This window comes from Neltuma alba, unplaced genomic scaffold (assembly GCF_004799145.2).
Source record: "Neltuma alba isolate B1F8T4 unplaced genomic scaffold, ASM479914v2 tig00011642_pilon, whole genome shotgun sequence".
NCBI lineage: Eukaryota > Viridiplantae > Streptophyta > Magnoliopsida > Fabales > Fabaceae > Neltuma > Neltuma alba.
In genome coordinates, this window is record NW_021636290.1 from 160116 (window position 1) to 177480 (window position 17365).

Consider the following 17365-nt stretch of genomic DNA (forward strand, 5'->3'; position numbering starts at 1 on the left):
TCGTTTAGTGATGTACATATAATTATTGTTAATGGTTGGCAACCTCTCTCTGTTTTTTTTTCTTCTTGGGGGTGATGTAATCTTTGATATCTGAAGTTTGTTCTAATTTTTGTTTTAATCCTTTAAATTTGAAGCTATAGGTTTTAGTCCCTCAAAAAGGTAAAATGATCTAAATTTTTATTGGATTATAAGGACTAATATTTAAAATAAAAAAACCAAGAGATCATAACCTATAATTTAAAACTTAAAAAATTAAAATTAAAATGGGGATAAATTTATAAAACCAGAGGCTGTATTATTATTATTATTATTTTGGCCAAAGCAGCCTCTCCTTGCTAAGTTAGACTAGACAGGATGGGTAAAAATGGCGGCACGAACAGAAAATACAGCGAAGACTTGGGACGTGACAGTTGCCAAGGTAATGGTTATGATCAGCGATGATGAATTTTTCACATTCACATGTCAAGCTATTGATTAGAAACCTAATTTACCGAAACTCGAAAATTAAATTATTAATAAATAGTACAATCACGTGGATATGGAAAATGGTAGCGGCGTTCTGTGGACACGGTACCCATTTGCGCACGCGTTTTTCATGAGCGTTTACATTTTTCTCTACTGATTGTCAGCTCTCAAATTTCCACCTCTTTATTATTATTATTTCTTTACCGCTCATTTTTCAAACAAGAACCGAAAACCCCACCACTGACTTTGCCCACTGTTTCCTCTGATAATTTATTACCCCAGCCGTCAAGCTAGTTACTTAACCTCATCCAACTATATATATTAGCTTTCCTCCTCAACCTCATACAACATTCCACATCTTTCTTCCCAGATTTTAAAGTAACACAGTACAGAATAATGGATCATCTTGAAGCTTCTCCATCAGTCCAAACCATGTCCACCACTTTCTGCTTCTTGTTCTTCTCCTTCGCTGCTCTCTTCTCTGTTTTTTCCTTTCTAGTCTTCGTCCTCAGGATGAAGCCATGCTGTAACTGCAATATCTGTCGGAGCTACCTGACCGCCAGTTGGGCTCGCGACTTCGGCAACCTGTGCGATTGGTACGCTCACCTCCTCAGAAACTCGCCCACCGGAACCTTCCACGTCCACGTGCTCCGAAACATAATTACGTCGAACCCGGACAATGTCCAGCACATCCTCAAGACCCGCTTCGGTAACTACCCGAAAGGCAAGCCTTTCTCGACACTTCTCGGCGATCTTCTTGGCCGAGGAATCTTCAATGTCGATGGCGACTCATGGAAGTTTCAACGCAAAATGGCAAGCCTCGAAATTAGCAGCGTAGCGAATCGGTCCTATGCGCTGGATATATTCACCGAAGAGATTCGAACGAGGTTAATTCCTCTGCTGGCTTCCACCGCATCTGGTGAGCGTGACGGAGTGTTGGACTTGCAAGATATCTTCCAACGATTCTCCTTCGACAACATTTGTAAGTTCTCGTTCGGGTTCGATCCAGGATGTTTGCTTTCATCTCTTCCCTCGTCGAGTTTCGCTGACGCATTTAACCTAGCGTCAAAGCTATCGGCCGAGCGAGCAATGATGGCGTCACCGGTAATATGGAAGATCAAACGGTTTTTCAACTTAGGATCTGAGAAAAAGCTAAAGGAAGCAATTCGCGTAGTGAACGATTTAGCGGAGGGGATGATCAAACAATCTCGGGAGATGGGATTTTCAGCGCGGAAGGATCTTCTTGCCAGATTCATGGGCTCAGTCAACGACGACAAGTATTTAAGAGACATTGTCGTGAGCTTCCTCTTGGCCGGCCGTGATACGGCTGCTGCAGCGTTGACCGGTTTTTTCATTTTATTGTCAAGTCACCCCCGGGTGGAGTTGTTGATTCTTGAAGAACTGGACCGGATCATGGATCCGGATCAGGAGGTCGCGAGCTTTGAACAAATGCGCCACATGCATTACCTGAACGCGGCGGTTCATGAGAGCATGAGGCTATTCCCACCAATTCAGTTTGATTCAAAATTCGCCGTGGAGGACGATGTGTTACCGGACGGGACGTTTGTAAGCAAGGGGACCAGGGTCACATACCACCCGTACGCGATGGGCCGGATGGAACAGATCTGGGGCCCCGATTGTCTGGAATTTAAGCCCGAGAGGTGGTTGCAAGATGGTGTATTTGTGCAGGAATGTCCATTTAGATACCCGGTTTTCCAGGCTGGTCCTAGGGTTTGTTTGGGAAAAGAATTAGCTATTATGGAAATGAAGTCTGTGGTTGTTGCGTTGGTCCGGAGGTTTAATATTCAATCAGTTGGGGCAAATCAGGAGCCTCGTTTCGTCCCGGGTCTTACCGCCACCATGAGAGGCGGCCTTCCGGTTCAAGTTCATGAAAGAAGACGCGGTGATGCTTAACTAGGTAGATCCAAATTCACGGCCGCTTCCTCCTACAAAATATGCCTGCTACTTAATTAAAAGGACTTCGGAACTCATCCAAATCCATCGTTGAATCAGACATTTTTCTTTTCTTGCTGTTTGAAGTGATGTAAATATGCATGATGTACAGAATATATATACATATATATCCCTCTCCTGTTCCATCAGTTAATTCTAAATGGAATAATGGTTTAGTTAGCTTGCAGAAATTGCAATACTAAATTTGCCCAAAGAAATACGAGGAGGGCGTTCTTTAAATGATCTAGATACACGAGGGTATAAATTGCATACAATTTGATTGACGATTTGAGTCCTTTAATTTATTGAAAAATACGGTAAAAACGGAAAGACCAATAGAGAGAATGTAGTGGTCAGAAATGCAAAAGGAAAATGATATTGAGGAAGTTTACCGTTTACTGTCTGAGAGGAAGTAATTTAGAAATTGAGTGAATCAAGCCTCTGGATTTATGTTCGCAACATGAAGGAATATTGTAGTTAAGACCCCAAGATATGTAGTGAAAATCTGAACAGTTTCGTTGATGACACGTGGCTAGCCGTTATTAGTCGTATTACGAATTTCTTTGCGAATCCCTTTTGAAGACATGTTTTTGCTTGAATCATTAACCCTTGGGGGTAAATTTAATCAGCTGGTAAAAATGAAGGTTTTGCAGAAGTATCATAGTTTGTTAACATATATTAACTTTGGTATTTAATATAAGAGCTGGTTGAATAATTTAAGTATATTAAAAAAGTTTGTTAAATTAATTATTTATAATAAACATGTGTTGTCTTTCTTAGAATACTCTTATTAATCATGTGTATTAGCTAGAATTACCATTTGATAGAGTCTTTAACATATACAACTACTATAAGGATTACTTTTACAAAAATGAATAAATAAGAGAGACAAACTGGATTGTGGTCTTATATATATGATCAAATTGAAAGTTAAACTAGCTTTTATATTAAGAATCATGTAGTACATATACACGGAAGAACGAAAGAATTATAATGATTCGCTCGATTATACCATAAATATTCATCCTTTACTTATTTCATTTGAAGTTCATTAAGAATATAATGAGCCACACGTGGTAAATTTTCGGGAATATTTAAATTGGTTCCCGTGGTTATCCGGTTATCCCTTCTACTTATCCCAAGGAAACAAAGCAGTAAAATAATAAAATATTGGTATTTTGTAGGCTGTTCCATGGTTCAAGGCAAAAAATTATCATTCCACCTATAGCTTATGAAAATCCCAAATCCCGTCTACAATGGCAAACCGAACTTTACTCTTTTCTTCACTTGACATTCATCGCATGTCCATGTGGACCCGCACATACTTAGCATCTTGGTTCCGCGTGATTGGATTAATACACATCACCCGTGAATTAATGCATAGTTCTATCTCTCTCTCTATATATATAGAAAGAACAACTAATAATTTGCTTCAAATATAAAAAAGAAAACAACAAAAACACTTTAGTGACAATTTAAAATAACTTATAAGTAACTTTTCAATCGTGATTTACGAAATACGACACAAGTATAAGAGAAGAGTTTTGAGTTGACTTATATGAAACGAGTTCATAAGTGATTAAAACGTAATCCCAAATCTGCAGATAATCAGTTGAGTGTGGTATGCGTAGAAGTTAGACTTGAATTTAGCAGTTTTATTATTCATCAATTGCACATGATTTAGTAACATGTCATAATTCTTGGTTCATGCATGGTTCAGTCAATTCAGTTTAAATTCAAATCTCCTAATCCATATACAAATGAATCATCTTGCTTTAAAGGGGGGTTGGTTTATAGCTAATATGTAAAATAGAAGGCAGGTACTTCAATTTCATATTTATTGTTAAAAAAAAAAAACACATGAACAATGGAACACTCAAATCATTATCCACGTACACTCCATCCTATCACATCATTATCTCCTAAGTCAGTTTCACGTAGCAAGCAATTCACTGGGAGTGAGATATTAATGAAAAATAAAGGACAACGGAGAAAATGTCAGGTTCAATGAATTTATAGCATGGAGAAAGGAGAAGGACGGCTGCATGCATGTGTTTGTCAGATGATCCCCACCCAACAAATCTCGGGAGGATGTAATCTGAAGCACGAGGAAAGGTGCAGTGGCCAATCCATCTTTTATATCATTTCTTTATTTCCCTCTTTGATGTTTCTAATTAAGTTATCCTGTCATGTCTATGCTATCGCTTCTAATTCAATCAATGGGGCTTCATTAACCATTTATTAATAACGAAAGAAGAAACTGGTAATCATACACCGTCTACACGTTATAGGAAAAAAGACGAGCCAAAATCTATAAATCCGCTTTAGAAGGTGCCTATATACATGTTTTCTTTATGGAATAATATAATTATACGCAGCTATATATATATATATATATATATGGTGCCGGCTTCTTTACTTCAAACCTCAACATTCTTCAAAAACTGAGAACGTCGTCTCTCGAGATCTTGAATTCTCTTTGTGATGTTAGTCATGGATGTGTCTACATACATCTGTAACAGCTAAACTAGTTCCTGTTCCCACGTCATTTTATAACTTATTATTTTTCATTACGGTATATGCATACATATGCGTGCCTTAAATGTCATCAAGTGATTATATATCGAATATATTTTGCTCTATTAATTAAAACACCATGAGCTTGGACCACATATTTCTGCCAGATATCTGGTTGTATACGGAGCCTAATATGCAGCAATAAATCACACCTGTTGCGCTATTATTACGTGACCTAGCTTGTTTTCAAGTGGGCCCTTATAGGTAGAGAGAATAAAAGCTGTGTTTGGCTACTTTTAACTAATCGAGTTGGCATATTCCAAATTCACAAGCTGAGACTCAATTAGCTTTACAGCATTATGTTACTGTTTAACAATGTTAATTAACTTGGCAGCTAGGGGCCGGCCGGGATGAATATATAATAAAACCTTGTCTGTTTGGACGCACCATCATCGATTGTGCAGTTTTTATTACAGTAGTATAGGTTTTAAATGAATTAAGAAAGGGCCGGAAAGAAATCAGACTCGTGTTTTATAATACAAAATGTGCGCGCTCCTCAGTAACATGTACAATCGAATCAGATCAATGTTTTCTGTTGGCACAGAGAGAATCAAATTAAATCACGGATCCTAGGGTAACAAATATAAATATACACACACGAAACAAACATGTGTTAATATTCAAACATCAAAAGCCGACAAGCATAGATATATCTTGATGATGCTCCCACAGATTCCTTATTATCTGCTGCAATAGTTTTTTCTGGTGTCAGCTTTAAATACTGACCCGGAAAGAGAAGGAACAAGAAATAGTATAGTACTATTCCTGCATTCCCTTTGTTAATCAGGTGTTCCTCGTGCTTTCAATTGGGCTCCCATTCCAAGTCACCCACAAAATGATTATACTGCCTTTTCATCTCTCTGTGTTGCGTGGTCCATAACTCCATACTCCTTTTAATTTCTTTTAATCAATTTTCTCAGAATATAAGCCTCTAGATCTTGTGTGCAAGTGCGAGGTATCCCCAGAACTTTAATGGAGGGAGCGTCTCTGTCTGTGCGTGAAACAGCCTGGCTAGGAAACTAATAAACACGCTTCATAAAGTTATGTCGTGTCATATCAGTTAAATTGAATTGACATCGTAAGTGATTGACAGAGCTAAGAGAGAGACCGATCGAGCTATAAATTAGTAGTAGCTTTCGTTCTTAACTTCAAGTTTGCAGTTGGAATTAAGTTAAAACTCAAATCTTATATTAAGGATTAGAAATAGTATCAGGAAGAGGGGATTAATGTATAAATATATGTTTGATTAAGTTCTTGCAGCTCATAAGTATCCAAATCGCATCCAGGTTTTCCGAAAATATATATGTGGAGCTCAGGTACATGTTTAATATATACACACAGAGCTTAGCCACAGTTTATGGTTTTTGGGTATTCTAGATGTGAGTTGACACCAAATGAAGTGGGAAGAATCGTCGACACAATTAATGATATTGGTAATTAATGTATTGGCACGCATGATGGTTATTCTTACTTCTTTTAATAAAAGCATCTACAAAATTCACAGCAGTACCTTGCGATCTGTTTGTATAAACTTAGCCAATTAAAAATTAACAACTGGTGGGTAAGAGAGTAAGTGCGTGCATGCGTGCTTTGTGCTATTCTCAAGAAAATTATCCTTCTCGCACTTGGCGTGTGTGCACGTACGTGCGTTTGAGAAAAAGACGAATTTTTTACACCTTTTTATTACTATTATGCCTTTTATAAGTATCTGTATCTATGTAGCGTTTTTAAAGTCACGAAACCTGTGTTAAATTTGCGAACTCCAAAGCCTAGTTAACTCAAATAAACTTTTGCTTGCTAAAAGAACAAGTTTAAATTTGCTTGTTTAGAGAAAAAGGGGGAAAGGTAAGATGACGTATATAACACTGAATTGAAGTCTCTAATACTAATGGTCATTTAATTGAATCTACTATTTACCAAGTTATATATAACGTGAAACTGCAAATAAGTGTCATTTTCATTTTCGACTCTGACATGCATCATGACATCAAGTTGGGTTTATACATACGTTAGTGCTTTCATTTCATCATCACTACTCTGCCTCCGGCGGGGCCCACAAACGCATTTATCAACTCACGTCAATGCCGTCACTCATCATCATCATCATTGTTTACCCTCAAGTAGCGAAACAGTAAATATTGTCATTTTTTTCAATAAGATTCGAACCTTAGCTCTTGTTTGATATAAAGTGTTGAAAGTGAGGAATAAGAATTAGGATTGAGATTAAAAAATATTAAATAGTATTTAATATGAGTAATTTCTTGTTACATGATATTAAACAATTTCATGTAAGTAGGATTGAAAAATATCACCCCATGATATTTCTGAATCCCACATATATGAATATTTGTCCAATTCTAAGTAATAAGCAATTACTCAGACTAAACACTGATTTAATGTATTTTTTTTAATCTCAATCATAATTTTTATTATCATTTTAATGTTTCGCACCATTTTAATTCGTCAAGTTTTCCCAACAAAAATTTAAACTTTAATTCTGGACAAAATAATATGAGAACGATGAAATTTCAATTGGACATAATAAAATGTGGCCCAGAGGCAAGATGAATATTGGGTCGAAAATGACAAATTGGGCGGGCAAACTACATAGAAATGTGAAAATGGGCCTCATATTTGTTAGCGCATCGCCACGGCCTGCACCCTCGTCATTTCTCGCGCGGTTTTGTTGGGACGAGATAGTTATCAAGGAAAAATCTTGAGCATAATCCGCGTCATCTCTGGTGTACTGTTCATATTATTTGCCAGCTCATCATTGTGCGTTCCTTTTCTTCTTCTTCTTCCCGCTCCTCCTTCCCTGATTCTCGCCTTCAAGGCTCAGTTCTTAGGTGGCTGTGTCTCTTATGAAAAGCCAGCTTAGCTGCTTCACCCAGTCCATGAGCGAAAACTTATATCGTTTTCACTTCTAAATTCTAATTCATTTTCATGTGTTTGTAATTCTTCTTCCTCTCTTCTCTCTCTCTTTAATGTTGTCATTTTTCTGATGTTAGAAACATTATTCGCCTCTTTCCATGGTAGATCGAATTTGCTTTGATTTGTTCTCTCATAAATGGCTTTGCTTTCAAGCAGTCTTTAACGGTATCTCAGCTATTTTCTCAAACTTTCTCTATCTTAGAGTTCACGTTTGGCGGATTTTTCCCCCCTCATATTTCGTGACTCTTGACGAAATTTTTCTACTTTAAGAAGAACATTGTAAGATTTTTCTGCATCCATTCTATTAGAATGCAGTTTAGAGCTTATAGTTTGTCATGGTTTAGTTGTAAGTCTGGTCAAGTAATCAAACTATCTTCCTTACATGTCATCTTGAGTCTCTAAGTTTCGGCTCTATATAAGAGTACCGACTGTACCTCTTCATGGAAGAAGAGTCTCTCCACTTCATTTTTTCTCTATTTTCATTCACTTCTTAACCCAACCATTAAGATTAAAATTTGAACAGTTTAGATTTCATATTATATGAAATATAATTTTATAAAAGATTTTTATTACTGTTTTAAATTATCATAACTAAAATTTAGTGGTTTAATTTTATTTATTTATTTTTTACAAAAATTAACGTTCTATTCACAATTTTATAAAATATGAAATTTGGACTGTTTAAATTGCAATCTTATAGTTGAGATGGGAAGCGGAGGGAAGTAGAGGGAAAGAGAAGCAGAGACACCTTTATCCCACCTCTTAACTATCATCATTGAATAAGAACCAGATTATATTTTCTATTTATTTTATATTCTACATTTTGGCTCTTTCTTTCCTTCTAAAATCAAAGTATTTTGAAGTTATTATCTTTATTATTATATCATCGACCTTTTTTTAATTAAAAAAATCACATCAATAGTAATGAGCTAGGTGCATGGATTTCGCTTTTCTATTTTACCTTAGGCCTTTTTTCAAGCAATAAAATTGTGTTTTTCCTTGTTGCATAGTGTTGATGCTGAGAATGGCAGGCGTGCATGTGCTGAACTTCTTCATGCTTGTGAAAGGAAAGATTAAAAATTAGTAAGGAAACTCAATCATGCGTTTTTTTAAAATATATATCCAAAGCATATTTTCCTCTTTGGGAAAATTCAGCCTTCAATCAGTAATAGCTACTAAAGTGATGGCTCAATGACATTGCAACTGATGGCTGTAGAATGTCCAATTCTTAGAGAGAGTGAGAGAGATTAAACTATCGTTAATGTGTATAAGGTAAAGTATTGAAGTTAAGTTATTTTGTTATGTTCCTTAGTTAGACATTGTAGATTGTTGTTAAATACTTCATTGATAGAGCATGGTAACGTCATACTATCCATGTCACCAACCCCACTTAGTAAAATGAGGCTTGTTGTTATTGTTATTGTGTTAGTTGCTTCCATGCTCTATATTTTCATGTTGTGCCCTTGTTGTGTCTGCGTTCGCAATTTATGTAACTAGTACTGATGTGCTGCTCTTCTATCTGCTGGTGATGCCTCTTGGACAGCATTTTTTATATTGGCTTTTTGGTAAATTTACAAAGCTCTGTTTTCTTTTGCCAAGAAAAAGGGAAAAAAACATTTTTTTATTTACTTTAAAGCACTCTAAAATGTTTTTTTTTTTTTTTTACTGCATACCTTTCTTAAAACCATAGCATAATACAATAGCGTTATTTGGATTCGTATCATTCAAGCAAGGAGTAAAAATAACTGCCTTGCCATTTGTCATTGACAATGACATTAATGATAATTTGCAAATTTTGGTGGTTAATTACATAAGGGCTCATGCTTAACTCATGACCTTCTGGCAGAGTCTGTTTTGAATGACTTGTCATTCATCTCTCTGATATATTTTGTTTCCATCCGCAAAATTTCAAATCTGTCTATAAAAAAGAAGCACCTTTTATGCAAGATCATCTCTTCTGACTTAAGCCTTAACTATTCTTCTAGTTTTCTCCTTTCGGGCTGTTTCTTTTGTGCATCCAACAGAAAATGACTTTGCCAATTCTCAAAGGATTGCACCAGGAATATTTGCATTCATTGTTAGACGAGGTAGAAGATTCCTTGTTGAGTGTATTGTATTGTGATCTATGGCTGGGCTGTTTGCCCAAGGACACCTCCACCTTTAAAATTGTTGTGGTTTTCTCCCTGATGTTTCTTTTGTTTGCCTATCTATGGTAGACTCGCCCGTTGAATTTATTTAAGTGTACTGAGATATCATTCTTCCATCATGCACAAGCCTTTTCTTTTCAAAACGATGTTGCAAAAGCAATGCTCAGATCTTATATCACTTTTCTTCTGAAATTTTTTTCAGGGTATAATGAATGATCAGTTTCATAGAATTCATTCTCAGAGAAGAACTGAGGAACCAGATTGTGTTGTGAAGCTCATTGAAGCATACTTCGAAGATGTAGAAGCGATCCTTTCAGATCTTTCGAGTCATGCGTAATGATAATGCTTACTTCATGGACTGTCCATTTAAGCTGATCGTGGAATTCGATTTTCTAACCGGTGTCTCTATGTCTACAGTGATGAGTCAAATGTTGGCTTAACTAAGTTGTCTGCCCTTGCTCGTGAAATAGAGGACAAGAGCAAAAGGTAGCATGCAAAGTCTATCCATCACAATGCCCTTTTACCTTTCTTCAGGATTGGAGATGGCCATTCAGTCTTTAATGGGAGTGTATAGTTTCAAATTGTTATACAATTCTATGAAACATTTTTTCCTAGAAAATGGAAATTAGGGGAATGTTCATCAAAGGAAAAAGAAGAGGAAACACAATGCCCTCACCTCTCTCCTCATACTTTTCCCCATGTTTTCTCTCTTACGTTATCATGAATAGTTTGTTCACAATATATTAACCCAAATACTTGATAAAGTTCAATACCGCAATGTAGCTTATACAACACTCAACATTGTTCGAGCTGCAACAGTTAGGATTCCATGTTTAGGGAAGAATAACGAAGAGACTATGATGCCAAAGAGTTTTGTAGCTTCTTATTAGGTATTTGGAGCTGCATCTTACATTTGTTGATGGTGTTACAGCATTGGTGCAGAGCATGTTAAGCTTGCATGTCCTGGTCTGATTCAGGCTTGCGATGAGAACCATAAAAGAAAGTAAATGCTCTGTCTTATTCAATCATTTCAATTTATTATTTTCCATATGGGCAGATATACTTTTAAAGGATTAGCTTGTTCATAACTTCATCTTTCATTTAGAATTGAATATATTCATGACAGTTCGCATCTATTTGGATTTGGAACTCTGTATATATTTTACCAACGTTCTTGTTGATTTATATTATGAAGCATGGCATTATCGTGTTACATATGTGTTTGCCCCTCTTTTTATGGAAACTTTGCTATTCAGGTTTGATCGAAGCCTCATGTGGGTGAAAAGTGAATTTAGTTCTACCAAGACCAAGTTGGAGCCTTACATTCGGGTATCCTACATTGCTTCTGCGATGTAAACCTTTCATCCTAATCCGTATATTGCAACTAATAAGGTAACATGATCTCTCAATGCAGATGGAGCGAAGGATTATCAGATACATGGAGTCAAAAGCAGAATCTTCATCCTCGAGTTGAATTCTCTCCTTCAGTTAGATCAGAAGAACTCAATCCCTTTCTGAATATCGTTTTGATTTAACTTAGTGGTTATTGAATCACGTGTCTTCCTCTGGAGGATCCTCTCATGCAGTAAAGTGATGCTTCTTCCGCTTCTTATTCTAATTTATTCCTTCTGTTTTTCATTTTCCTTTGTGCGCTGTGTGCCTCTGCACAGTTCACATTTGGATTGTAGTTCTCCCATGTCCAACATTTGAATGATGCTCTTTAATTATTTGTGATTGCCATCTTGCTTCTTTCCTTTCATTGTGGAAAGCGTTTTTCAGGGAGGATGACCTTGGAATCGTGCAGCCGTTATCTAACCAAAAAATGAAGGCAAGCACGCCGCACATTATTCAAATGTTATTGACAAGGAATTTTCTAGTCTTAAAAAACGCATGCAAGCTGACACGTTAATAACTGACCGTTAGCATAAATAAATAAATGAGTAAATTGAACATCCCAAAAATAGAGCCGGTTGAAGTTATATTTGCAACTGAAATTACGGGGAAGTTAAAACTTCGAAGAACGAGAGGATATGGTGATGGTGCTCTCGAAACCATTGGTGGAAGGTTTAACATACCCTCCCTCCAAATCTTAGATGTGAAGTTACTAGTAATTGAACTTGTTGAGAGCGGAAGGAACGAGGGTGGCAAACCTTGATTCACAACTACTAGTGGGTAATATCGAGGCTTTCTAAGCATTTAAGTATAAAATTCAAAACCTAACCGAAGCTTTTATCAGTAAGTTTGATGGTAACGGAGCTGGTTTTTTTAAACTCATGTGATGGCTCAAGCAGGGTTTCATATTAACGAGCTTTTGTGATCATAACCTACAAAACGCAGATAGTAATTCAAATACAATGGAAGTCCCATTCACGTGAACATTGAAGAACGACGACGTCGCAACACAGTAAGTGGCATTTCACGTGTTCATTGAATAACTGATATACTGTTCGTGTTAGTGCAAAACCTCAAGCCTTTCATGCTCCTTACATATAAAGGCCTCAATTTGGGCAAAAACTGCCATCTCTTCCCGATATACCCTCTGAATTTATGTTCTCCCAAGTTCCCTAAAGTGACCGGCTTTTATAGCTTTCCTTTTCCATAAAGTTCCTCTGAACTTGTAGCTAATTGCGCAAACTTGCCATTTTAGCTGCCTGTCAATCATTTTTGGGCCAATCCCGCTTAAAGCAAACTTGTAATTCTCCGGTACTTTCTATTTCTACTTATGGGCTGGTCCAGTATGGTGCTGACTGCTGAAAGATAAATCAAACCGAACCCAACTTAACCCAAATCCATATGGGCTGCCCATATATTATAGGCCCACTTGACAATGAGCGCAATTAAAAAAAAGATAGTGGTGGCGCTATCGTCATTACGGTTGAGAGAACGAAAACAGGCAAAACGTCTTATCTTCGTTCTGCGCCCTTGTTGCCCCTGTCCTAGAAATGGCAGCCGTCGGGAACCACCCCCACCTACTTCCCAACCTCACCCGCTTCAAGTGCACCAGAACGGGGAATAGGACAAGGTTAGATACGCGTGGGCTCTGTGTAAGCTCGGTTCGGTGCTCTTATGGAGTTTTGAGTGACAACCGCGAAGTCACATTGAGTAATAAGAATGATTCCTTAGAAATCTGCCGAGTTCTGAATGGCATGTGGCAAACCAGCGGTGGCTGGGGCCGAATCGACCGAGACGCCGCCGTCGAAGCGATGCTCCGATATGCCGACGCTGGCTTATCCACTTTCGACATGGCTGACCACTGTACGTACAGTAAAGTTCTCAGACGCTCTCCACGCGTCCTATTAACATTTTGTTCCATGTCAGATAACTTCTTACGTGTCTAATGGGCCCCCGGCTGCGTCTGTATTTAATAACCGAAAAACCAAATATAGAATTTATTTATTCATTAATATTTTTAAAAAGGAGAAAATTAAAGGTGGAGAGCACATAGAGGTCGATTTAGGATAGAGCAGCGACACTGCGCGCCCGTGTGTGTGTCTCTATCTTTACTTGGCTATTAGAACAGAAGAAACTGCTGAAGTTATGTAGGCCGTTGTTGACACTTGTGTTTGGAAATGGCATTGTTATTGCGTCATCCGTTGAGCAAATTCACCTTCGATCCCAATGATACACTAACTAGGAGGGGTATCACTGCACGAAAATGTAAGCATTTGAGGCCATTTCAATGTGTGCAAACAGAGGATAGCCGGCGCATTGTCGTCAAGAATGGGAACGATTCATTGGAAATTTGCCGGGTTGTGAATGGGACGTGGCAAACGAGCGGTGGATGGGGCAGAATTGATGCAGATAATGCAGTTGATGATATGCTTAAATATGCTGATGCTGGGCTCACCACTTTTGATATGGCTGATATATGTATGGAACTTGCACGATTAAACTTACCTTTAGTCGTCTCTTTGTTTGTATCCGTATGACCCTCCGTAGGGAAAGGATTGAGCTTGTACATCTTTTAAAGCATTCTAAATCTTCTAAAGATGCCTCTGGAGTAACTAATTAGTTGGGTAGCCTATGTGATCGTGGGATATTGTTAATGTTCTTTCTTGACGTAAACCGCTTTTTATATGTTGGCCAAAATAAATGTGAATTGTGCGCTTCATGGCTCCCTTTTACGAACTTTTCAGATGGACCTGCTGAAGACCTTTATGGCATTTTCATCAATCGAGTTCGTCGTGAGCGCCCACCTGAATTCTTGGAAAAGGTCAGAGGGTGAGTTCTGAGTTGATCATGTGACTGAATTGCTTTTTCACTGGTCGAAGCAAATTTCAAGTAGTTTACGACCTCATCCACCAAATATACTATGTAGAAACTTTCAAATTTTTAAGTATGTTAGGGAAGTTAATTTCTTTACCTATTGTGTCATGTGATGCAGTCTCACCAAGTGGGTGCCACCGCCCGTTAAGATGACCAGTAGCTTTGTGAGAGACAGCATTGATGTTTCGCGAAGAAGAATGGATGTCGCTTCCTTGGACATGCTTCAGTTTCATTGGTAATTTTAATCCTAGTGTTGATCTTGCGGTTGTTTGACGTTCTTCTGGGAGTAGCGGGTGAGACAGCGCTAATTCCTGTCAACATGTTAACTTGTTAATTGGTTTGTAACTCAAAAGGTTAATGATCGATATGTTGAATAATATCATCCATATTGCTTTCCATTTTCTAGCAAACTCTTTATTCAGCTCGACTGTGCTTCTCAAATGAGTGTTTGACTTGATTCATCTGGATGAACTCCATTGGTAGTTAATTTTGATTCCTCTGGAGTCTTAAGTTTCTTCTGTTTAAAAAATTTACTCTGCGATTGATTTAGGTGGGATTACTCGAATCCTGGTTACTTAGATGCACTAAAACACCTCACAGACTTAAAAGAAGAAGGTTAGTATTATTTCTGAATAATTGCATAGAATTCACGTGCAAGTCCTAACTTCTTCATTTGATTGACCAACTTAACATAGTCATATGCAGGTAAAATCAAGACTGTTGCCTTGACAAATTTCGATACTGAGAGACTGCAAATAATTCTTGAAAACGAGATTCCGGTTGTAAGCAATCAGGTAAATCCACGTGCTCTAGCTTGTCAAACATTTGTTATTGGCATTACTGATGTTTTCCTCCTCCCAGTCAACTGAGTTCCATTGGAACTTTTCTATCTTCAGGTGCAACATTCAATTGTTGACATGCGTCCCCAACAGAAAATGGCAGAGCTTTGTCAGCTTACAGGAGTCAAACTTATAACGTCTCTCTCTCTCTCTCTATCTATTTACCTGCGACATAATCAAACTTGCAAACCCCCCCTTCCTTTTCTTTTCCCCTGAAATAGTCAGTAGTTAATGTTCACCAGTATGAAGGGAATATGGCTGGAAATTTCCGAGCTCCAACAAGTTTATATTTGAATTTTACACCTCATGGCTGGGATAACAATTTATTATATTCTTTGTCCAGAGAGTTCTACGAACCTCTACCATTTTAGTAACACAGCATCACTAGTTGGCCAACAATACTTTTATTTCTTCCTGAATAGATCATTTTCTGTTGCAGGTATGGAACAGTAATGGGTGGTCTACTGTCTGAGAAGTTCCTTGACACCAACATAACTATTCCGTTTGCCGGTCCTCCATTAAACACTCCCTCCCTCCAGAAGTACAAAAGGGTATGGATTTCTTACCTTCATTATTTATCATGAGTTAGTTTAAGAAACTCAATCAATTGAAGTTTCTTCCACGTCTGATTTTCATTACACTGAAAACTTTGTTAAATAGACAAGCAAAAGCATAAAAGTTTGGCCTAGAATAGGCGAGAACAAATATGCGATTGTGCGCATTGGCTTTCTGCCTGTATGAGACCATTGTGAGAGTGGACTTTAAATTTTTGTCCTTCTATATTCATCATATTCACTTTAACTATTTTGCATATGTAACAGATGGTAGATGCTTGGGGAGGATGGAGTCTGTTCCAGGGCCTACTTCGGACACTCAAACAAGTGGCTTCGAAGCATGGGGTTTCGATATCAACTGTTGCTGTTAAGTACATACTCGATCAGGTAAAGTTACACACACACACACACTATTTTCAGAAAGTTGCATATCATTTTGAGATGTCACGTGTGTAAAAACTCATGCGAATATCCCTTTCACTCTGGTTTTTTCCAAACTTTCAGCCCGCTGTAGCAGGATCAATGATTGGTGTCAGACTTGGCCTGTCTGAACATATTCAAGACACGAGTGCCATCTTTTCGCTTGTTCTTGATGAGGAGGACGTTAACAGCATAAAAGAAGCCTCAGGGAAAGGAAAAGATCTGCTTAAAGTGATTGGTGATTGCGGAGATGAATACAGGCGTGCATGATCACTTGGCATATCAACCACAACCTGGCCTATGTTCTCGATTGCATAGAAGAGAAAGTTAAAAGGACAAATATATATATAAAAATATAAAATCTTTAGCCCCATGTGACTTTCGTCATGTTTCGTGTAATACACAGAAAATGTTATCCCATTAACGCTCACATTTGTGTTAACAACAGAGGAATTAGTACTTTATGTTTTCATGAACTAGGCTTCTATGTCCTTCAAAAGGGCCACTTGTTTTTTCGGTTGTCTTGATGAAAGAAGCAATAACGCATAAATCAACCTATAGCATTAAATGGGGCAGAAACAAGGGGGCGACGAAGAGACTGACCGATTTCGCGCCGTAAAAAGGAAAACACAGGATAAAAATTCACTGTCTGTAGCAATGAGATCATCTTTGAGTCAACGCGTCCGGAGAACTCTTCGGGTTAATAAAACGCCGTAAAAACGAGAGGTATGTGCAAAAAGCCGAAGTAATTGATGTCAGGGAGAATTATCAAGAGGTTTGAAGAAAAAAAATTTAATTATCAAAAAATTTTAATAATAAATGATTAACCTATTGTCATTTCTTATTATGAGACTTGTGATTACTTACTCTTCACTTGTTAATAGAGTAATTAAATTCTTTTCTCAGGATCTTGATGTATTCATGCCTCTCCTCTGACGCAGTCCCAGGTTTAACCTGTTCTTCTCTTTCTTCTGAAAGAAAGGTCGAAGATCAGTGATTGAAAAAATAATAATGAAACTTCAGTCTTCGGTGGATGGTTTTTTTGGTTTATTTTCTTCTTCTTTTTTTTTTTTTAATGGACTGAATTCAGTGGATGGTTTCGCCTCACGAAACAATTTGCTTTCTTTTTTCTCTCACTTATGCCCTGATGACTTATTGGGGGGTTCTTGTTTAATTCCTCGTACACATCAATTGAACAGTGCCATATCGCAAT

The 17365-nt window shown here is 37.6% G+C and overlaps 3 protein-coding genes across 6 annotated transcripts; all 3 read left to right on the forward strand.

Moving 5' to 3' along the window:
* The first annotated feature begins 802 nt into the window (after positions 1-802).
* Positions 803-2415, forward strand: LOC114716102 (cytochrome P450 94C1-like). Its single transcript, XM_028901040.1, has one exon. It carries the CDS (start codon positions 862-864, stop codon positions 2377-2379), a length of 1518 nt encoding a protein of 505 aa, XP_028756873.1. The 5' UTR covers positions 803-861; the 3' UTR covers positions 2380-2415.
* Positions 2416-10277: 7862 nt separating this feature from the next.
* On the forward strand, positions 10278-11575 carry LOC114716055 (histidine-containing phosphotransfer protein 1-like). The gene is made up of 5 exons (XM_028900995.1): positions 10278-10406; positions 10491-10559; positions 11005-11076; positions 11330-11402; positions 11488-11575. Exons 1-5 carry the CDS (start codon positions 10282-10284, stop codon positions 11545-11547), a joined length of 399 nt encoding a protein of 132 aa, XP_028756828.1. The 5' UTR covers positions 10278-10281; the 3' UTR covers positions 11548-11575.
* Positions 11576-12963: 1388 nt separating this feature from the next.
* On the forward strand, positions 12964-16643 carry LOC114716043 (flagellar radial spoke protein 5). 4 transcript variants are annotated; one of them, XM_028900976.1, is made up of 9 exons: positions 12964-13328; positions 14210-14294; positions 14458-14574; positions 14890-14954; positions 15045-15133; positions 15236-15315; positions 15618-15729; positions 16000-16119; positions 16237-16643. In XM_028900976.1, the coding sequence occupies exons 1-9, from the start codon at positions 13016-13018 to the stop codon at positions 16420-16422; spliced, it is 1167 nt and encodes a 388-aa protein (XP_028756809.1). In that variant the 5' UTR covers positions 12964-13015; the 3' UTR covers positions 16423-16643. The 4 variants fall into 4 exon arrangements, with proteins under 4 accessions (XP_028756809.1, XP_028756811.1, XP_028756810.1 ...); XM_028900978.1 differs by having other exon boundaries at positions 13006-13328; positions 14210-14286; XM_028900977.1 differs by lacking the exon at positions 12964-13328 and adding an exon at positions 13502-13943.
* Positions 16644-17365: the final 722 nt, after the last annotated feature.

Bases quoted from the DNA above. Each gene is read 5' to 3' on its own strand.
- LOC114716043 (XM_028900976.1), top strand. From the start codon at position 13,016: ATGGCAGCCGTCGGGAACCACCCCCACCTACTTCCCAACCTCACCCGC. The intron at 14,295-14,457 runs GTGAGTTCTGAG...CATGTGATGCAG, and splicing joins TTCTTGGAAAAGGTCAGAGG to TCTCACCAAGTGGGTGCCAC. The intron at 16,120-16,236 runs GTAAAGTTACAC...CCAAACTTTCAG, and splicing joins TTAAGTACATACTCGATCAG to CCCGCTGTAGCAGGATCAAT.
- LOC114716102 (XM_028901040.1), top strand. From the start codon at position 862: ATGGATCATCTTGAAGCTTCTCCATCAGTCCAAACCATGTCCACCACT.
- LOC114716055 (XM_028900995.1), top strand. From the start codon at position 10,282: ATGAATGATCAGTTTCATAGAATTCATTCTCAGAGAAGAACTGAGGAA. The intron at 11,077-11,329 runs GTAAATGCTCTG...TTTGCTATTCAG, and splicing joins GATGAGAACCATAAAAGAAA to GTTTGATCGAAGCCTCATGT. The intron at 11,403-11,487 runs GTATCCTACATT...CTCTCAATGCAG, and splicing joins AGTTGGAGCCTTACATTCGG to ATGGAGCGAAGGATTATCAG.